Source organism: Acomys russatus, chromosome 17 (genome assembly GCF_903995435.1).
Source record: "Acomys russatus chromosome 17, mAcoRus1.1, whole genome shotgun sequence".
NCBI classification, from domain to species: domain Eukaryota; kingdom Metazoa; phylum Chordata; class Mammalia; order Rodentia; family Muridae; genus Acomys; species Acomys russatus.
In genome coordinates, this window is record NC_067153.1 from 60,618,617 (window position 1) to 60,640,412 (window position 21,796).

General features: G+C 49.6%; 1 protein-coding gene across 2 annotated transcripts; it reads right to left on the reverse strand.

Annotated features, from left to right (window-relative positions):
- Positions 1 to 1,892: 1,892 nt before the first annotated feature.
- Ddx23 (DEAD-box helicase 23) lies at positions 1,893 to 20,010 on the reverse strand. Of its 2 annotated transcripts, none has more exons than XM_051160305.1 (17): positions 19,896 to 20,010; positions 16,166 to 16,371; positions 14,429 to 14,539; positions 9,770 to 9,863; positions 9,226 to 9,291; positions 8,622 to 8,760; positions 8,075 to 8,208; positions 7,864 to 7,976; positions 7,517 to 7,660; positions 7,213 to 7,438; positions 6,768 to 6,913; positions 6,373 to 6,550; positions 5,511 to 5,753; positions 3,802 to 3,953; positions 3,489 to 3,597; positions 2,571 to 2,745; positions 1,893 to 2,226 (listed from the first exon to the last, which is right to left on the reverse strand). In XM_051160305.1, the coding sequence occupies exons 2-17, from the start codon at positions 16,369 to 16,371 to the stop codon at positions 2,003 to 2,005; spliced, it is 2,460 nt and encodes an 819-aa protein (XP_051016262.1). In that variant the 5' UTR covers positions 19,896 to 20,010; the 3' UTR covers positions 1,893 to 2,002. The 2 variants fall into 2 exon arrangements, with proteins under 2 accessions (XP_051016262.1, XP_051016260.1); XM_051160303.1 differs by having other exon boundaries at positions 19,850 to 19,981.
- Positions 20,011 to 21,796: the final 1,786 nt, after the last annotated feature.

The following is a 21,796-nucleotide window of genomic DNA, read 5'->3' on the forward strand; positions in this document are numbered from 1 at the left end:
CATCAGCTGGGATGGGCATTGACACCTAAGACAGGAGCAGTGCAGTGCAGTGCAGGTGAGGCTGCACAGATAGCTCGTAGCTGAAGCTCTGGTAGAAAAAGGCCCTCCTCACCAAACCAGGAAGCTTAGCATCTGGCAAGACTAGGGATCTGGGGCACAGTCAAGCCAGAAGCCAGCCTGGGCTGCGGGGGAGAGCAGAACAGCTTCCGGAGGGGGAGGGGGGCCCTTGCCTTTCTCATTCTTTTGCCCTTGCATCTGTCATTTCTGTTCTTTCCCTCCATGCCTCCTGCAAGATGGGGCAGGAGGTCCTCCCTGACTCATAGCTGCCGCTTGTTAAGTTAGGGTTAGATGACAAGAACAGGACATAGTGGACAGCCCCAGAGGCCGTCCACCTGGCTACCCTTGCCGTATGGCTATAGCGTGTGACCTACAGAGCATGCTCCATTAAGAACCTGCCCCACCTCACTGTCATCTCCAATAAAACACCATGCGCAGTCCTCAGGTGTCTCTGGTCTGTTGGCTCATGTGGCTCTCTATGATGTGTGGCCTAAGTCTGCAGAGGGCAAGTATCTCATCAAGGATTCATGAGTGGGAAGAGGAATCAGCAAATGTGAGAGGCACTGTATTTTGGGGGTGGGGTGGGGTTTCCAGACAGGGTTTCTCTGTGTAACCACCCTGGCTGTCCTGGACTCGCATTGTAGACCAGGCTGGCCTCAAACTCAGAGATCCGCTTGTCTCTGCCTCTGCCGGGATTAAGGGTGTGCACTGTATTTATGGGGACACCACACCCAGGCCTGGTGTCCAGAGGGGGAAGTATTGGAGGTACAGAAGGGACTTGCTCTGAGAAGCAAGGGAGCCACATAGTCAAAGCTTCCCACTGCCCCTGCCATGGCCAGAGGGCTCCACAGGTTGCTGCAACTTGAATGCACGTACTTTCTGCCTTTGAGGGGCAAAAGGAGAGCTCATGCCCGAATTGGAGGACAGACACCTGTGGTCCCCCTCAAACCTAACTCAGCTGAAGCCAGTGAGACCTCTGGTGCTGACTCCTCCATCGATCTCCACCCTCTTCCCATGAGCAAGGGACACCAGGATTCGGCACATGGTGGCTGATGTGCGGTTCCGGCTGCTTCCTTTCTCCTCCTGTGAGAAGCTGGACACGCCCCCAATTACACAGAAGAGCAGGACAGGAGGGATCACTGCCACCCTGCTGCCACGGTTTCCCATCTGCCCTCAAGTGCCACCTACAAAAACCCTACTAGCTGAGAGCCAGGCCTGCCTTTGGTGTCAGTCTTCCACTTTCTCAGCTGGCCCTACCCAGGCAATGCTGCTCTTGCTTCCTTCTGCATTTCCCAGAGAGGAGAGTTTAGCTAGAACTAGACACAACCTTAATATTCATGTATTTATTCTCAGAACATACAAACTTATCTTCTCAGAGAATAGAAAACAGAAATTTCACTCAGTGACTTAATGATGGACACAGCCAGCTCACCCTGTCCCCATATCTAAAAAACTTTCCTATGGGGAGGGACGCCTAGAGTGCACAGCACCCTGGCATAGGGCTGTGCACAGCTCTAACGGCTCTCAACCTGTTTAAACTCCAAATGGGAAACCAGTTGTCAGAGTGATAAGAGTCCAAGGTCCACAATCCTCATGATGCCAGATCCCCTGGGTCACTTAGGGCAATAACACGCTGCAGTGTACAGTCACACATACGTGCTAGAGGAAGTCCCCTCCAGGTGGCCGGGTGTTTGTTCGGGCTGGGGGACAGCCCTGGGCAGCTGCCCCATAACCAGTACAACGGCAAGTCTGCAAGGGGCAGAGCTGGGCCCAACCTGACGTGGTATGCTCCTCCTGCCGCCTATACCATCTTCCTGTCCCTCTGAAGGGTTCCTCACAGGCTTCCAGGCCAGAGGGCGACTGTTTCCTGAGTCCCGGAAGCCAAGCAGGAGCGCCTAGCCAGGGCTGCGGGGGCTCTACAACAGGCACCGGCTTCAGGAGTGCGTCAGGCGAAGATGGTCTCCTCCCTGCGCTTCTTGGTGAGGATGGTGCCTGGCTTGTGCTGCGCGTCTGGGTGGTTTGCTAGCTCTGGAGGACAAGACGACACTGGGCTCTCAAGGATGGCTTGCTTCAGTTCATAGAACACGGCTGAGTCCTCTTTGGTGAGGAAGGTGATGGCGACGCCACTCTTGCCCGCTCTTCCCGTACGGCCAATTCGATGGATATAATCTGGGGAGCAGAAGGATGTCACTCGGACCAAGCCAGATGCCCTGGTGAGTGGTACCCACCCTCAAAGGCACCTCCACCTCAACCAACCTCCAGGGGCAAGCAACCCACCTCCTGCTGTCTGCAGCTGGTGAACCCACAGTCCTCTCCACCTGCCTGTCTCCCACCCCCACAGGGCAGCACTAAGGCTCGCCTAGCTCCACTCTATATCCCATCAAGTGTTGTCCTAGACACTGGGACAACGTCACCCCAGGCTAGAGCAGAGCTTTCAGTGCACCGCAACTCTGACAGGGAGAGTACAAGCAGCCCCCTGAGCCTGAAGCGAAGCTGCGTCTGCCGGCACTCACCCTCGATATTTTTGGCCATATCATAGTTGACAACCATAGACACATCTTGGATATCAATACCACGGCCAGCCACGTCTGTAGCCACCAAAATATCCTTGGCGCCAGCCTTGAGGTTGGACAGTGCAAACTCTCGCTGCTCCTGGCCTTTTCCACCGTGCAGTGTACAGGCATTGTACTGTTGGAGGAACATGAGGTAGGCCGCAATGGGCTCGGGGAGAGACGGGAGGACAGAAGGGCTGGGAACAAGGAGCGCTGGAGAGCAGAAGTGGGGTGTGGGGTGTGAGGTGAGGGGCACAGGAAGCAAAGGAGCTCAAGTGAAGTGAGAAAGAGCATGTGAGCTAGAGCGAGAAATGCAAAGAAATACGGAGTGTGTGGAGGGGCAGACAGGATAGGGTCAGAGCAGAGCGATCCGCTGAGACAGAGCCAGGCCGAGGACAGCTTTGAAGGAGAGTCAGGGCAAGGGACTACGAAGGTAGGGACAGCAGGAGCTGAGGGGTAAGGACACTCTTTCTGCCTTATTAGCAGCACAAAGACTGATCACCAGCACCTCCTCCCCTCCCCACAGCACCTGACAGCACAGACCCACTTTCCCACAGCCTCCCACTCTACCAGGACGCGTCTCTCTGCTCCCACCCCGTTAGATGGAGGCCCACAGCGTGTTTGGCTGCTGCTGCTGCTGGAATAGATGGGATTCCAAGTAACTTATCAGTTTTCCCTCCTTCCTTCCTTCCTTCCTTCCTTCCTTCCTTCCTTCCTTCCTTCCTTCCTTCCTTCCTCAAACCATGCTTTCCTTTTGGCCCTGACTTGTTAGATGCTGTAGAGATTAAACAGTGAGTGGAGCCGACACCCGCGCCCCCCAATCCCTAGCTTCAGAAGCAGCAGCACTAGGGTTAGCTGCGCTCTGCCTGCTACACATACCCCCATCTTCTCCAGAGACTTGGCCAACACGTCACAACCTTTCTTCTGGTTGACAAAAATGATGATGGGTGGATCAAAACCTTGTTCCAAGATTGCCAGCAGCTTTTTCCTGGGGGGTGCAGGGAGGAAAATGAGATACACAGTACCCCCAGATCTAGTGAGACACTCAACCCTGGTAACGAACAAACTCCAAGGTCCTCAACAGAGAACTTGCAAAGACGTGAGTAGCAGTGACGACCCACAGCCCCCTCACAGGGAAAGAGGCCCAGACAGAAGCCCTTGCCCGGGGTTCCCCAACACAGCTGCCCCATACCTCTTTTCTGATTCCGACATGAGGAAGACCTTCTGTTCCACCCGCTCATGGGGCTTGCCTGCAGAGCCAATGTACACCACAGCAGGTCGCCGCAGGTAGCTCCTGGCTAGACGTTCCACCGCTGGGGGCATAGTAGCCGTGAACATGACTGTCTATAAAACAGCAGGTTCAGCCCTGGGCCTAGGCAGATGGAGCCTCACACCCCAATGCCACCACAAGCAGCTCAACTCAGGCTAAAAAACATGGAGCAAGTCCTGCATAACCCTGGGAAACAGGGAACTGTTCTCCTGTGATCCACACAGCATCATTATCCCCACTCTGTAGCCCAGGCTGGCCTTGAACTCAGAGATCCATCTGCCTCTACTAGGATTAAAGGCATGTACCACTACCACCCAGCTTTTTCTTTCTTTCTATTTATTTATTTATTTTTAATTTTTTAACGTATGAGTGCTCTCTCTGTATGTACACTCGCATGCCAGAAGATGGCATCAGATCCCTTTACCACTACATGGGAGCTAAGAACTGAGTTCTGGAAGGGCAGCCAATGCTCTTAACTGCTGAGCCATCTCTCTAGTCAGTGCCCAATTCCTTACTTTTGTTTAGCTTTTTGAGACAGGACCATGCTATGTAGATATGCCTGGCCTGGAACTCAAATGTAAGACAAGCTAGCCTCAAAGTTGAGCAATCTTTTTACCTCTGCCTCGTGAATGCTGGGATTTTAGGCATGAGCCACTGCTTGGCACTTTTCCCTCTTCTTCTGTTTTTTTTTTTTTCTTCTTCTCAAGACAGGGTCTCTCTGTGTAGCCTTGGCTGTCCTGGACTCGCTTTGTAGACCAGGCTGGCCTCGAACTCACAGAGATCTGCCCGCTTCTGCCTCCCGAGTGCTGGGATTAAAGGCATGTGCCACCATGCCCAGCTACCTCCCGGCTTCGCTTTGTTAAGTAGCATTATTTTCTAGAATCAGCTTTGCAGGCTGAACTAAATGGCTCCACCCCTTCGACTGTCAAACGACTGCACACAGGCAGCGTTAGCACACTGGAAGCACGCGGGCTGGGCCCACAGAGGACGGCACACAGGCAGCGTTAGCACACTGGAAGCACGCGCGCTGGGCCCACAGAGGACGGCACACAGGCAGCGTTAGCACACTGGAAGCACGTGCGCTGGGCCCACAGAGGACGGCACACAGGCAGCATTAGCACACTGGAAGCATGCGCGCTGGGCCCACAGAGGACGGCACACAGCATTAGCACACTGGAAGCATGCGCGCTGGGCCCACAGAGGACGGCACACAGGCAGCGTTAGCACACTGGAAGCACGCGCGCTGGGCCCACAGAGGACGGCACACAGCGTTAGCACACTGGAAGCACGCGCGCTGGGCCCACAGAGGACGGCACACAGGCAGCGTTAGCACACTGGAAGCACGCGCGCTGGGCCCACAGAGGACGGCACACAGCGTTAGCACACTGGAAGCACGCGCGCTGGGCCCACAGAGGACGGCACACAGCGTTAGCACACTGGAAGCACGCGCGCTGGGCCCACAGAGGACGGCACACAGCGTTAGCACACTGGAAGCACGCGCGCTGGGCCCACAGAGGACGGCACACAGCGTTAGCACACTGGAAGCACTGCAGTAGGGGCCTCCATGGGCAAGGAGGCTCTGAAAACAGACTTGGGAACTGGCTCAACTTCTCCCAAGAAAGATGCCTTACTTGGCGGTATTTATGTTTTCCTGATTCAAAGTTGGCCAACATCTTCTCGGGGTCCTCAGCCTCATCTGTGTCTGGCTTCTGGTTGCTCACAGGCATGTGTTCCAGGATCTTCTGCACATCTGGCTCAAAGCCCATGTCAATCATCCTGTCGGCCTCGTCCAGAACCACATAGGTGCAGCGGCTCAGCACCAGGTAGCGGTTCTCCAGCACGTCAATGAGGCGTCCCGGGGTGGCGATCACAATCTGGAAGACACGGTGTAGCCATGTGCACCTTAGCAGGCAACTCCATCTTTTTCTCTCTGCTGTGAACTACGCACCCACTTAGGCAACAGACCTTCAATGCTAAGGAACTCGGGCCTCAACTCCAGTCAGGTTTTGTACTTATGGTCCCTGAGAACTGACATGAAACCATCTGCTACCTTCGGTCTCCTTCAGGAATGAATGGGGTTTCTGAGTAAGATCCAGGAGTAAGACAGCTAGCAGAATCAGGAGGAACTTCCTTAGATGGAAAAGAGGCTACAAAATACTGTGGGAGGAGCAACATGCACGATTACACTGAGGCGTCCACCCAGGACTCTATCTCAGACTCCTTAGAGGGTCTCTCCATCTATCCTAAGGAGTGTGTGCCAACAACATGGATCATACTAAGAACACAGGCTTTGCTATGAACCTTCCCTCCTCCACATGGCCCATTGGCAGTTGTGCGACTGCAGACAAATTATTAACTTTGTCTTCACCTATAAAATAGTGTGCAATCTCTATCTCTACCCACTCTCATACGATTGTTGTAATGCCCACTAATTATTAGCATCATGAACTACTATATTAATATAATTAATTAATGTTCATTTGAAAAACAAACCTCACAACCCATGCGTAGCCTGAAGCCTTGGTCTTCTCTGGAGATGCCACCAATGACAGCCACAGTGCGGATACCTAGTGGCTTTCCGAATTTGATGGTTTCTTCCTCAATCTGCTGAGCCAACTCACGGGTGGGAGCCAGAATGATGGCGTAAGGGCCCTGGTCTGACTCTTCGATCCTGTGGTAAATGGGGTGTCCCACAGCTTCATGAGCTTTGGTCTTGTCCAAGCACAAGCCGGAGCAGGACAAAGTCACTCTTATGGCAGCTATGGGGACGGGCAGGCTGGTGACCCCATGCAAAGCCAGACTGCAAGATAGCGAGACGGCTACCGACTCCTGTCTGTCTCATCTTTCCTACCCACCAATCCACCCAACTGAAAATTAGCTGACCCTACCTGTCAATTTTGGGAAGTGTGGTGATCCAGACCAGTAATGGGATAAGGAAGGCTGCCGTCTTGCCGCTGCCAGTCTCAGCCACACCAATGATGTCACGATTCTGTAGCCCAATGGGGATGGCTTGGCGCTGGATAGGTGTTGGCTCCTGCAGTGACCCAGAACAAAGGTAATGAGCAAAGAATCACACTATTCAGGATAGTGCTGACACAGTGGGCAAAGCACACTGCTACCATGCACCTGGGACATATAGGAAAGAGGGTCCAGTGAAAAACACTCGCTAACGGCCCATACGTCTGCCAGAAAGTGACATGCAGTTAGTTTGGTGCTGTGGCCAGAGAAGACACTCAATAGTGAAGACACAAAGTTCTCTTGTCCCAACTACATTTCCAGTCCTAGAATGTAAGAGAGGAAGTGGCAGGTGCCCCGGCCAATCTGCCCCTTTACCTTGTAGCCACACTTATCAATGACTTCCAAGATATGTGGGGGCAGAGACGAATCTTTCCAGGACCGGATGGGATTGGGGATCTTGCCACCTTTGGTGGTGATGCTGTAGTCTTCACGGAAGATCCGCCAGTCCCTGTCTGTCATCTCCTCTAACTTCTTCTGGGACCAATGGCGGTCATCCCAGCGTTGCTTGGCTTCCTTCTTACGGAGTTTGCGGAGTCTTGCCCTGAAGCAAAGCATGATGAAGGTCAAACAAGTCAGCACACTCCCTCTGGACCTCAGGCACCCCGAGCCAATGACTCACTCCTCCTGCTCCTTCTCTTCCAGGGTTCTCCTCTTTTCCATTAGGTCTCCATAGAACCGTGACTGCTCCCGTTTCTGCTGCTTGAGGTCGATGCCTGCGATGAAACCGCGTCCCAACAGCTGCACCTGGTGCCGCTCCTTGTACCTGGGATGGAGGCAGAGGTAGAAGAAGCTGTAGGAGGCAGGGCAGACCGCCAATGCGCACCAATTCTCTTCCCATGCTTGGAGAGCTGGGCAGATGCTCATCTACCAACTTCCTCATCCTAGCCCATCTTACTTTTCCTGCCACCAGCTCTTTCTAGGACCACACAGTGTCCAAGACCAGTATGTGGGCACAAAGCCACTCACAGGGGGTTGTAGTCAATGGAGGTATCTTCAGATGCGTCCCACTCAAAGACAAACTTTCGATCATTGAGATGCCTTGTTCGGCGCCGTTTTTTGATGCCACCTAGATAGCGCTCCTGCTCAGGGAGAGAGCACAGAGCTGTCAGTGTCAAGACCCAGACCTGAGAGCAGAGAGGCAGATAGCTAACCCTCGCTGGTGGGCCGAGGTCGGTACCTTGATTGCATGCAGCTCCTTGCTCTTGTCCTTCTCTTCCCGGATCTTCTGCCGCCCCTCCTCATCCTCGGTTCCATTGGTCTCCCGCTCCATCCTCTCCCTCCGTTCCCGCCGCTCCCGCTCCTGAGGATCTTCTATAGACAGAGAAGGAAAGCTGCAGGGGCTCAGTGGAAGGACGAGTCCTCAAATGGAACCCAGCCAATAGGCACAAATGAGGACACGAGTGGACACATGATAGAAAGAGGGCCCAATAGGTATTCCCACAAACTTTCACCTTTTTCTCTTTTCCAAACTCTGAAACAAACAAGTTCCTATCCTCCGCCCTCCCCTCTCCTTTGCCAGGGCCTTTTATATGGTAGGCAGGTTCTACCACTGAGCTATGGCTCCAGGCTAGGTCTCTCTCTCTCTCTCTCTCTCTCTCTCTCTCTCTCTCTCTCTCTCTCTCTCTCTCTCTGTGTGTGTGTGTGTGTGTGTGTGTGTGTGTGTGTGTGTGTGTGTGTGTGTATACAATCTCACCCCATCCTTTCTACACAGGACAGAAACAAACCCAGCATCTTCCTGCCCAGATCCTGGAACTGTTTCCTTTTCTTCCTCTCCTCTTCAAGCATCTTCTGGCGCTCTTCCACCTCCTGCTGCCGCCGCTTCAGAGCTTCAGCCTCCCTCTCTGCTTTGGAAAGGAACTTGGGCTGCAAGACAGAAGGAAATGGGTAACAGAGTCCAGGGCCCATCGCTGCCAGTGAGACCCAGGAGCCCCTCAACACTCGCTAAGAGAGTAACTATCTTGACAAAAATACTTAGAGGCCGAGGATTCTGCTCCGGGCTAAAGCTTTCCCTCATCACACTCCACAGTAGGTCGAGGCTGCAGACACAGTGAGGTGGCATGGCGACAGCACAGCCACTGCCCGGCGTGGCAGCTTCACGAGGAAAGAACAACAGAGGACTGACACTCTGGAGATGAGCGCCAACAAAGGTGACCGTGTGAGGACAGAAAAGGCACCTACATCTAGGAACAGGGCCCTCAGCAGAAATAACTGCTGATACTGCAGCTGAGACAGACCTCTAACTCCTAGAACCCTGACGCTGAAGCTGCCCAGTTAGCGGTGTGTTGTTATCGTCGCCAGAGCATACTGATGTAGTCCCCAGATTCTTACCTTAGCTTCAGCTTCTTCCTCAGCCTTTTTCTTGGCCAGAAGTTCCTCCAGGGACAGTGGCTGGATCTGAACATAAAACATGGGAACCTGGTTTATAGATTCTCCCTCATGGGGCCGCAGAGCTGGCTCAGTGGTTAAAGCACTGGCTGCTCTTCCAGAGGACCCTGGTTCAATTCCCAGCACCCACATGGCAGCTCACAACTGTCTATAACTCCAGTTCCAGGGATCCAGGGATCCAATGTCTGTGTGAGGACACAGATATATATACAAACAAAACACCAATGCACATACAAATGTAAAGAAATCGTGGGCAGTGGTGGTAGTGGCACACGCATTCAATCCCAGCACTGAGGAGGCAGAGGCAGGAGGATCTCTCTGAGTTTAAGGTCAGCCTGGTCTACAGATCCAGTTCCAAAACAGCCAGGGCTACACAGAGAAACTCCATCTTGGAGGTGGGGGGTGGAAGGTGGGGGGATGGAGGGGGAGGGTGGGGGCAGGAGAATCTCTCCCTTGAAGAAGACACAGCTGCATCAGCCTTCTTTACCTTAGGTTTCTTGTCACCGTGTTCATCCTCATCACCCTTCTTAAAGTCTCTGTCCTTCCGCGACTTGAAATCTTTTCCTCGACCAGGAGACAAGCTTGAAGAAAAAAGGAGAAAGGTCCACAGCTCTTTTTGGTTTGGTTTGTTTTTTGAGACAGGGTTTCTCTGTGTAGCCTTGGCTGTCCTGGACTCACTTTGTAGACCAGGCTGGCCTCGAACTCACAGTCAATCCGCCTGCCTCTGCCCCCCAAGTGCTCAGATTAAAATCATGGAGCCCCTGAATGAGGTTCTCATTGAGCCTCCAAAAGAGGAGAGAAGTTTTCCTACTCCTCCGGCCTGGCCGCGGTCCTCCTCCATGCCCTAGAGTTCTCTTAGGCAAGGTCTAGTCCCTCTGCCTGCTCTGCAACCTACTCACGCCCTACCCTGGCCCCACTCTACCTGAGTCTCCTTCTGAGCAATCCCTTCAAGGAAAGTGGACTTCACTGCTGTCATGGAAAGTTCAAACAAGTCAGGGTGTGATGGCGCATGCACCCAAGCACCCAGGAGGAGGCAGACGTAAGCAGACAGAAGTCTGGGAGTTGGGGGCCAGCCTGGTGTACAGAGAGTTTAAGGACAGCCAGGGCTACATAAAGAGACTTTGTCTTAGGAAAGAAAAATCACACCCATGAAGTGTCACCACCATGACGCCCCAACCATGAGCTGAACAAGGACAACAGCTAACAAGGAAGCAGAACGCCCACCCCAACCCTACAGAAAGAACTACAGGCAACTCAGGGATGTGGAGACCAAGGGGAGTGTTCTGCAGGAACAAGCACACCACCTGCTTATCCAATACCAAGTGGTCAGCCCTGAAGACACACACACAAGTAACACTGTGTGTGCTGAGCAGACTGCACTTGATTTAGAACATACACACATACATGTATGTAACAACAATTACATGAAAATGAAAAATGAGGCCATAAATTTGAAAGAGAGCACAGAGGATTTAGAGACAGGGCAGGAAGGGGGAAATGGTGTAAGTATAGCATACTCTCAAAATATAAAAGAAATACTTTTTAAAATGTAAAATAAAGCCAGGTGGTGGGGCACATGCCTGTAATCCCTGCATTCAGGAGGCAGAGGTGGGTGGATCTCTGAGTTCGAGACCAGACTGGTCTACAGAGTGAGTTCCAGGACAGCCAGAAACCCTGTCCCAAATAACATAAATAGATAAGTAAGTAAGTAAATAAATAAAATTTAAAATAAGAAAAAAAATTTAATCAGCAAGCAAGACAGATTAACAGCTCACACCTGCAACCCCTGCACACTCAGGGTGATGAGCAGAAAACTGAGGCAAGTTCAAGACCACCCTAGCTACCCAGTGGGACAGACTCTGTTTAAAAACTAACAAAAACCAAAACCAACCAAACAGAAACAGGGATAGGAGCAACGGTTTGTGGTTTGGCACTTGCTGTTCTCAGGAAGACCCAGGTTCAGTTGCCAGCACACACATGGTGGGGCATTTACTGGAAACTCCAGTTCCAAGGGATCTGATTTCCTCCTGTGACATCCATGAGCACCAAGGACACACACGAAGGTAAAACAACCATACACATAAAATAAAATCAACACCCTAGAAACCTACAAGTACAACATTATGATAGGCAGATTTGGGCCCAGGGGTCCCGCTCAAACTAAGGCACCAGCCAAGGACAATACAGGCGGTAAACTTTAAACCCCTACCCAGATCTAGCCAATGGTCAGAACATTCTCCACAGTTGAGTGGAGAGTGGGATCTGACTTTCACACGTACTCTGGTGCCTCACATTTGACCATGTCCCCTGGAGGGGGAGACCTGGTGGCACTCAGAGGAAGGACAGCAGGCTACCAAGAAGAGACTTGATACCCTATGAGCATATACAGGGGGAGGTAATCCCCCTCAGGAACAGTCATAGGGGAGGGGAATAAGGGGAAAATGGGAAGGATGGAAGAATGGGAGGATACAAGGGATGGGATAAACACTGAGATGTAACAAGAATAAATTAATAATAAAAAAATAAATAAATAAAATAAACACACCTTAAAAAATAACAATAAAAGCCATGTATAGTGGTACACGTCTGCAACCCAGCACTCAAGACTGAAGCAAGAGAACCCAAGGTCCAGGCCTGCGCCACACAGCGAGTCCCAGGACAACCTAAGATCTAGCAAGACTCTGCCTTGTACGTGCCCCCAATTAAAAAACTGTAAAAAGAAAACTCTCAAACAGTAGTTGCACATTGAAAACTAAAGTTCCTCACTTTAGAATACACAGTGAATTGAGCACACACAGCTGGGCCCTTCACAACTAGCAGATGTGGTCACTACACTGACTCATCTTCCCACTGAGCAGGGTCCCCAGCTCAGGCTTCCTCACAGCTGCTGTATGCTACATGACAGGGAACTCAGCCGACTTCCTGTGAGCACCTGTCCTTCCCTTTAACCCACATACCAGCCTGGTAAGGCCTTTGTACAGAGGGAATATACTACTCCCTGGGAACCTGTGCCACACTGAATTCTGTTTCTTTGGTTATTTTGTTTCTTCTTCTTTTCCCCTTCCTTCCTTCCTTCCTCCCTCCTCTTCCTCCTCTTCCTCCTCCTATTCCAGCACCCACATGATGGGTCACAGCCTCAGAACCATCCACAACTCAGGTCCAAGGGCATCTAAGCATCTAATGCCCTCTTCTGACCTCAGAGGGCACCAGGCATACAGGTGGTACACATGCACACATGCAGACACACACACACACACACACACACACAAACACATAAATAAATAAATAAATAAATGTGTTTTTTTTTTTATTAAGAATGTATTTTTAGCCAGGCAACAGTAGCACACACCTTTAACCTTAGTACTCAAGAGGCATAGGCAGGTGGCTCTCTGAATTCAAAGCCAGCCTGGTCTACAGAGCAAGTTCTAGGACAGCCAGGGTTACACAGAGAAACTCCGGCTCAAAAAACAAACAAACAAAACAAACGAATATATTTTTATTTTTAATTATGTGAATGCGTCTGTCGGTGTGTGCAGGTGAGTGTGGGTGCTCATGGGGACCAGAAACCTTGCACCCTACGGAGCTGGAGCTACAGGCAGTCTGAAACCCCTGATCTGGGTGCCGGGCACGGAACCTGGGTCTCTCCAAGAACAGCAAGTGCTCACTCATAGAGGAGTCTCTCCAGTCCAAAAAAAAAATTTTTTTTTTAATTTATTTTTAAAAAAAAAAAAGATTTTTTAAAAAGATTGATTTACTTATTATTTAATATATATTACACTATTATACTGTTACTATACCTGCATGTACACCTGCAGGCCAGCAGAGGGCACCAGATCACATTACAGATGGTTGTGAGGCACCGTGTGGGTGCTGGGAACTGAACTCAGGACTCTGGAAGAGCAGCCAGCGCTCTTAACCTCTGAGCCGTCTCTCCAGCCCCCCAAATAACAATTTTAAAAGCTTGGGCTGGAAAGATGGTTCAGGCATTAAAGGTTAGGCTTACAACCAAAAATATTTTTAAAGGTATTCTATCACATTTATTTGTATAGTATAATGGAGCTATAGGAATGTTTGATTAACTTTTTCAAATTAATTTCTAAGTTGCAAAAATAATCTGAACTTCAAATTGTAACCTTAATTATTTTACTCTCTGGGTTGTGTGTATACACACCTGCGTATATATGCACAGAGGGCACCAGAAGGCATCTCTTCCTTCCTTCCTTGAGACACGGTCTCTCACTGACCCTGAGCTAGGCTGCTGACCAGTAAGCCTCAGGGATCCGCCTGCCCCTGCCCACTCACTGCGCACTGAGGCTGCAGGTGGGAGAAGGCGGCAGCACCGGCCTTCAGAGTCTTGCGGTACTGGGATCTGAGCCCTTGTGCTCTTCTTACCACTGAACCTCCCCACCCTCACCTCACTTTCTTTTTTGTTTTCTTTTTTGGTTTGTTTGTTTGTTTGTTTTTCGAGACAGGGTTTCTTTGTGTAGCCTTGGCTGTCCTGGACTCACTTTGTAGACCAGGCTGGCCTCGAACTCACAGCGATCCACCTGCCTCTGCCTCCCGAGTGCTGGGATTAAAGGTGTGTGCCACCACGCCCAGCCTTTTTTGTTTTCTTTTTACTTTTATTTGCATTTATTTTTTGCTGAATTAATCCCCATACCATCAGTTTTTGTTTCCTTCTTCTTCTGGGACATCTTTTCCTTTTGTTACTTGATTTACTTGATTTTGCAGGGGTTTCTGGGTCAAGACAGTAGTCAACCATTTTTACATGTCACAGGCAGTTTTAAAGAAGAGCCATTTTACTTCCTAAAGAAGCTATATGCTGAGCTGAGCACAGTGGCTCCCACCTGCGATCATAGCACTTCCGAGGCGGAGGCAGGAGGAGCAAGAGTTCCAGACCACCCACAACTAGGGTCATAGTTCAAGGCAAGCCTGGTCTACATGGGAAGCTGCAGGCCACCCAGGAGGGTGTGAGAAGACACTGTTTAATCAAACAAATACATTGAAAATGACATATCCTTTCCGAGGAAAATCATTCTGAAGAAAGCACCAATGGGATGTGCTGAGCGAAATCTACTTTTTTCCATGAGGCTGAGCTGCAGAGTACAGGGCCTGAAGCCCCTTAGAGGCCGCTCCCGAGCGTTACCTGGATCTTTTGCGGTCCTTGTCCCGCCGATGCCCATCCTTGTCGCGGTCCCGCTCCTTCTTACTCCGCTCCCGCTCCTTATCGCGCTCCCGCTCTTTGTGCCGTCGCTCTCTGCAGGACAGAAAAGTGAGGCAATCCCTTGCCATTTCTAGAGTGTCTTACTTACTTCACCAACGCCCTAAGAAATTTCCCATGCTCTCGTCTTCTCAAAGCAATGTTTAACAAACTGGAGAACGTATTTCTCAGAGAAATTATGAGAAAATTCTAGTAAGATCTGTGTGCGTGCGTGTGTGTACAGCTGTGCAGATACACACACCCTTGTGTACATGTGTGGAGGCTAGGGTTGACATCAACTGTCTTCTGTCACCCTCCACTGTGTGTGTGCGAGTGTGCCCCATGTTTGGTGATATGTGCGTGGTGGATACACGGTAGTGCCAAGTGCAAGCGGGGCACGAGGTGTCTCCATCTACAGCTCTCTGCCTTAGAAACAAGGCCTGTGTGATGGCCATTCTGGGTTTCCAATGTGACCAGGTCTGGAACTAAAGCCCAGAAATGGAGGGCACATCTGTGAGGGTTTTTGCTTCATTTGAAGTAGGAAGACCCACTTCTAACCCAGATCCAATGCGGGCCACAGCTTCTGCTGGAAGTCTATAGGGATGTGGGAGAGGGAAGCTTTTGCTCTTTGCCTCCTGCTTGCCCTCAGCTTTCTAGCAAGCTCATTCCTTTGCTGAGGATTGAAGACCCCAGCTATGCTGGCTGCCTAACGCGCTCAGGGCATCTGCCTGCGTCTAGGGATTACAGACATTCATAGCTTTTTACTTGGGTTCTGGGGATTTGAACTTATGTCCTTATGCTTACCACTGAGAGATCGCCCCACCTTCCACTTAAAAAAAATAAATAAATGTACCTGTGTGTTTTTCTTCATGTATATTCAAGTATCACATATGTGCCTGTTGTGGGTGTCAGGAGTCCTAGAAATTGAACCTGGGTCCTCTGGAAAAGCCATCAGTGCTCTTAGCTGCTGAGCCATTTCTGTCACCTCTTTTTGCCCCCTTTTAAAGACAGGATGTCTCACAGACCTGGAACTTCCCAATTGGCTAGGCTGGCTGGCTGACTAGGGAAGGTCCTGCCACAGCTGGGATCACAGGTGCATGCTGCCACATGTGGCTTCTTACCTGCATGCTCAGGATCGGAACTCAGGTTGTCACACTTGCACAGCAGGTGAGCCCACTGAGCCCAGGCCTGCACGCTAACAGCACACAGTTCCTGACCCTCAGGGGCTCTTCAGAGCAGTCGTAGTGCTGCTTGTTAGCAGCAAGGCCAGATCATGGACAGTGAGGTGTCATGGAAACACCTATAATCACAGCCTCAGGAGGCTGGGGCAGAGGAACACCTGGCCTACACAACGAGACTGCACCTCAGAAAAGTAAAGGAGGAAGAGAAAGCTGAAAGTCCTTGAAGGTCCACCTAGAACAAGGGTAGACTAGTATATGAAAAGCAGTTGCACCAGGCGTGGTCGCGCACGCCTCTAATCCCAACACTCAGCGAGGTAGAGGCAGGCAGATCTCTGTGAGCTCGAGACCTGCCTGGTCTACAAAGTGAGTCTGGGACATCGAGAGCTCCACAGAGAAACCCTGTCTTGAAACAACAACAACAGCAGCAGCAGCAGCAGTTGCTCAATACTGGGGGCATCAGATGTCCTTCCTTCTCATGGAACAGAACAGGAAGCCACTTTACCTCTCTGTAGACTTGGAACGGGACCGAGAGCGAGAACGGCTGCCTCCTCGACGCCTATCCCGCGACCGATGCCTCTTCCTATCTTTAGATGGGGAAGACTTCCGGTCCCGGTCTCTATCTCGATCTCTATCAGGTGTCCGTGATCGCTTCCTTTCCTCCTTGGGTGATGCATCTCGGTCCTTTTTGTCAGCCAGTTCTCCTGCCATCTGTGTGTGAAAGACAGTGCTCACCTCGTACAGCTCAGCAAATCTCAAAACAATCAATTCATCTATTAGTACACCTGCTCCACAGATGAGGAAACTGAGGCACAGGTACATACACTAACTTGCTTAAGCTAACACAAATTCTAAATAGCAAAGACCTAGTAGTCTAGCTTGAAAAAGCCCATTCTTACTCATTACACCATACTGTCTCCTTGTGATTTCTCCTTACATATTCACTATTTAATTGTGAGACTGGGCCTCACTCTGTAGCACGGGCTGGCTTTAACCCACGGTGATCTTCCTGCCTCAGCTTTCCAAGTGCTAGGATTACAGGGTGTGTACTCATTTCTAAATACATACAAGGAGCCAGGCATGGTGGTGAATGCCTTTAATTCCAGCACTTGAGGGGCAGAGGCAGGCAGATAGCTGTGAGTTCGAGTCCAGGACAGCCCAGGTTACACAGAGAAACACTGTCTCAAAAACAAACAAACAAACAAAAAACAAAAAAACAAACAAACAAAAAAAAAAACCCCAAAAACCAACAACACCAGGGCTAGAGAGATGGCTCAGAAGTTAAGAGCACTGCCTGTTCTTCCAAAGATCCTGAGTTCAATTCCCAGCAACCACAGGGTGGCTCACAACCATCTATAATGAGACCTGGTGCCCTATTCTGGTGTGCAAGTGCACATGCAGACAAAACACTGTATACTTCATAAATAAGTAAATATTGCCAGGTGGTGGTGGCACACACCTTTAATCCCAGAACTTGGGAGGCAGAGGCAGGCAGATCGCTGTTCAAGGCCACCCTGGTCTATAAAGTGAGTCCAGGACAGCCAAGGCTACACAGAGAGACCCTGTCTCAAAAAAACAAAAATAAATAAATAAATAAATAAATCTTAAAAAACAGCAACAAAATTGTAAACATATACAATGAGCATACTGTGTTTTGTAATTAAACTGGACAGAATATTATTAAAAAGATGTTTAGAAGCCACCTGTACTAACTTACACCTGTAATCCCAGCAGCTGGGAAACTGATGCAGGAGAATAACAACAAATTCAAGACCAGCCTGAGCTAAGTACTAAGTTCTAGGACAGCCTGGACAACAGAGCAAGACTCGGGGTGTGTGTGTGTGTGTGTGTGTGTGTGTGTGTGTGTGTGTGTGTGAGAAAAAGAAGTGTAAGTAAACATCACCTACTTCTTTTTTTGTTTGTTTGTTTGTTTTTGTTTTTTTGAGACAGGGTTTCTCTGTGTAGCCTTGGCTGTCCTGGACTCACTTTGTAGACCAGGCTGGCCTCGAACTCACAGCGATCCGCCAGCCTCTGCCTCCCGAGTGCTGGGATTACAGGTGTGCGCCACCACGCCTGGCTCACACCACTTCTATTTCAGGTATCTATTAGACATGCTGGCCCACATGACCAGTCATCATCTAATAGGCTCAGAAAGGCAAAGCTGCTGAGTTTGATCCCTGGGACCCACATGGCAGAAGGAGAGAACCAACCTCTGGCAAATTGTCCTCTGACACACACATACTGTGACATGTACATTCCCTTTCTTTCTCCTCCCCTGCTTCTTTTTATGTTTGTTTGTTTTCTTTGAGACAGGGTTTCTCTGTGTTGCCTTAGCTGTCCTGGACTAACTTTATAGACCAGGCTGGCCTCGAACTCACAGTGATCCGCCTGCCTCTACCTCCGGAGTGCTGGGATTAAAGGCGTGCGCCACCACCGCCCAGCAACAAATAACACTTTCTAAAGGTGAAGACAACCTATTTTTATCTCATAATTAACTAAAATAAATCAATATTCCAAATCAGTCCATCATGTACTTCACAGTATATCTCTCCTACTTATAGCCTTAAGAAAACAACCAAGGGGACTGGAGAGATGACTCAGTGGTTAAGAGCACTGACTGCTCTTCCAGAAGACCGAGGTTCAATTCCCAGCACCCACATGGACGATTACAACTGTCTGTAACTTCAAGTTCTGACACCCTCACACAGACAGACAGAAGACATGCAGGTAAAACATCAATTTATATTTAAAAAAAAACTTTTAAAAACTATATATGCATAAAAAGAAAACAACCAAAAAAAAAAAAAAAAAGAAAAGTTGTTTTCTCTATAAAGCATCCTGGACCTTGGTTTTTTTTTTGGCTTGTTTTTGTTGTTGGGGATTTTTTTTTTTTTTTTTGTTTGGGGACAGCGTTTTTCCATGTGGCTTCTGCCTGGCCTGGAACTCACTACATAGACCGGATGGCCTTAAATTTACAGAGATCTGCCTGCCTCTGCTTTTAATCCCAAGAGCTGGGATTAAAGTGCATGCCACCCCATCTGCCTCAGTCTATCAGCAGTATATACTGAGCACCTGCTAGTGCCAGAAGCTCTTCTGGGTCCTGGATTTGACGAAATGTAAGCTCAGTGTAGCACACTATTATAGATACTCAGAATGAGCACAAAAAAGGTATTCAAACAGGATAGCGTGATATGGAGATAGGAAAAAGAGGATTCTAAGGGAACTTTTGTTTTTTTTTTTTTTCAAGACAGGGTTTCTCTGTGTAGCCTTGGCTATACTGGACTTGCTTTGTAGACCAGGCTGGCCTCAATCTCACAGCGATCCTCCTGCCTCTGCCTCCCCAGTGATGGGATTAAAGGCGTGTGCCACCACCACCACTCACGACTGTCATCTTAGCACTAGAAAGGTGAAGGCAGAATTGAGAGTCCAAAGACAGAACAGACTAAGCTGCATATTGAGTTCAAGGCTAACTTGAACTCCAAAACCAAAAAAAAAAAAAAAAAGTAACCACAGGCGCTGTTGATTTAGAAAACCCTGGCGGTGCTTCCCAGTTCTGCTGCAGGGCAAAGGCAAATTATTTCCAGTAATTGTTAAACAAGCGCTACTACATGCAAGGCTCAGTTCTAGGCCCTGTGGAAATTACAAATGAAATTCTGTACACAGGAAGAAGCAGAAGACAAGAGAGACGCCAAGATGAAGAACGCTCAGGTGAAGTACTGCGAGAATCCAAAGTACCCGTTTCTTCCCATTCGTAAAAGAGGATATGCATAGATCCACAGAGGAAGTGGCTCCTGGGCGCTTAAAACATGGGTAGAATTTGAAGATGAGCAATCGTGAGTGAAAGTGAGAACTAATTTCCGGCAAAAGCAATAGTATACTGGTGACGCCGAGGCGGGACGGCAAGCACTGGTTTTTGGGAGTACAGCAGAGTTCCAGTCTGGCCGAAGTAAGGGGAAAAGAATAAGGTCAGACTGACGTATAGCAAGCGCTACGTCCACGGGCCAAAGTCTGGGGTCTTAACATAGTCCTGGAGGTGGCCTGTGCCCCAGGCAGCCAACACTGTTCCCAGGGCCCGCGCCCCTTCTCTCCTGCCTGCCAGAGCTTCCCTGGCTCGTGCCCCTTCCCTAAGACATTCCTCGCCGTCCGGTCCCAGAGGCTGAGGCCACCGGTATCTTCCCCCGCTCCTCACCCACTCTCCAAACTCGTGGGATCCGCCTCCACCGCCCAAGACTCACCACCCCGCGCCTGAACCGCCTTAACGCGGCCTCAACGTCGCCAAGCGGTCGCCATCTTTCGCGTTTCCTGATCGCGGAGAAGCAGCCTGGCCGCGCGGGGAGCCGGGAAAGCGAGTTCCTGGGCCTGTACTGCGCGAGCTGACGAATAAGCTCCAAAAACTACCAATCCCTGAATGCACGGCGCGAGGGCAGGCCGGGCCGCGAGGTCTTCTGGGTAGTGTGGTTCGCCGAAGGATTGGTGTCTGTGGAAGAAAAAATTAGCCAAGTGTTGTCTCCCATTTACGAGATTCTCCCGCGGCACAGTCTTTCTGGATTCTTCTAGTAGATACTGCAGTTAATCGCAGTCATAGCTGACAGCTTACAGCGAGGGAAGTTTTACGGTAACAAGTAATTTACTGTTTTTGAAAAGGGGTGTGTGTGTGTGTGTGTGTGTGTAGTTTTTTTTTTTTTTTTTTTTTAAATAGCAATTGTGAGCGATTATTGCCTGTTTCACAGCTGGATGAACTAAGGTGAGTTAACTGGAGTAGCCTAGTATTTCACAAGGAAGGCAGTACGTTTTCATGGTAGAACTGCTCCAATCATAAGGAGGTATCTTAACAACCTTGGGCACCCAATGGGGTAAACTCCTTAATACCCGCCAAACCCGATCGGGCTACTTGTTATTGTTGATTTCTTCCCTTAGAGTCTGCATACATCAATTCATCGACTCTTTCTTCTAATCATATACCCACTTCCTTTCTCTTTGGTTCAAACTGTACCATCACACCCGCCAAAACAAAATGAAAACCATACTGCTCGGATGGCTGAGGTTAACTGGGGTACCCAGGACTTCTCGCAACGTTTTCCCATCGTCAGTTTTGTTTTAATTCCACATAGTTGTTGGTTTGTTTGGTTTTGTTGTTGTTGTTTATTCTATTTTTATTTTATGTACATTGGTCTTTTGCTTGCGTGTATGTCTGTGTGAGGGTGTCAGATCTCCTAGAACTGGAGTTACAGACATTTGTGAGCTGCCATGTGAGTGCTGGGAATTGAACCTGGGTCCTGTAGCAGAAGAACCGGTGCTCTTAAGCGCAGAGCTAGCTATCTACCTCTCCAGCCCCTGGTCTGGTTTTTCACTCTGTGTATTCTTTCAGTTCGCAAACAGGGTCTCCTGACACATCCTAATGCGCAAACTCGGCTCCACAGTGGCGCAGGGTAGGTTAGGAGAGTTAGGGGCGCTCTCGCAGCCTTTGACGTTGCAACTTCTGGTTGAGGTAGGACTCCTGAGTCATTCTGAGAGCTGTTGGGTATAATGAACACTAGAGGGCTCTCCACTCTACAAAACAAAACCCCCAAACACACACACACACACACACACACACACACACACACACACACACACACACACGGGAACTTTAAAACTCTTCACCTATTGATTGACAGTCTTCCAAGTGCCCTGCTCTATGCTAGACACTCGGGCTAATGTTTCTTGTCTTACTTAGTTGTCATAATAGCACGAGATGGGCATTCATTCCTTGATTTTACTGGTAAGGAAAGTATGGCCAAGTACTGTCCACAAAGCTAAGAAAGAAGGAGATATGACTTCTTCAGGTTCGCCTGATTTCTCCAGTTCAGAATACTATCCTGTATACCCATACAGTAATGATGATGGATTTAGATTTATTTATTTTTATTTTATGTGTATGTTTTTTGGTTTTGTTTTTGTTTCTGAATGCATGTGTAAACTCTCTTTTTTAAAACTCTATTTTATTTCGGGTATTGAAGCTCTACCTCCCTTCCACCAGCCCCCCCTTAACCCTGGGTGAGAGAGAAAGAAGGTTGATGGAGTAAAGAGGTAGACACCCCTTAACTTCTCCTGGCTGTTTAGGGTCAGTGGGTTCTTTTGCGGCAAGACCTATCTC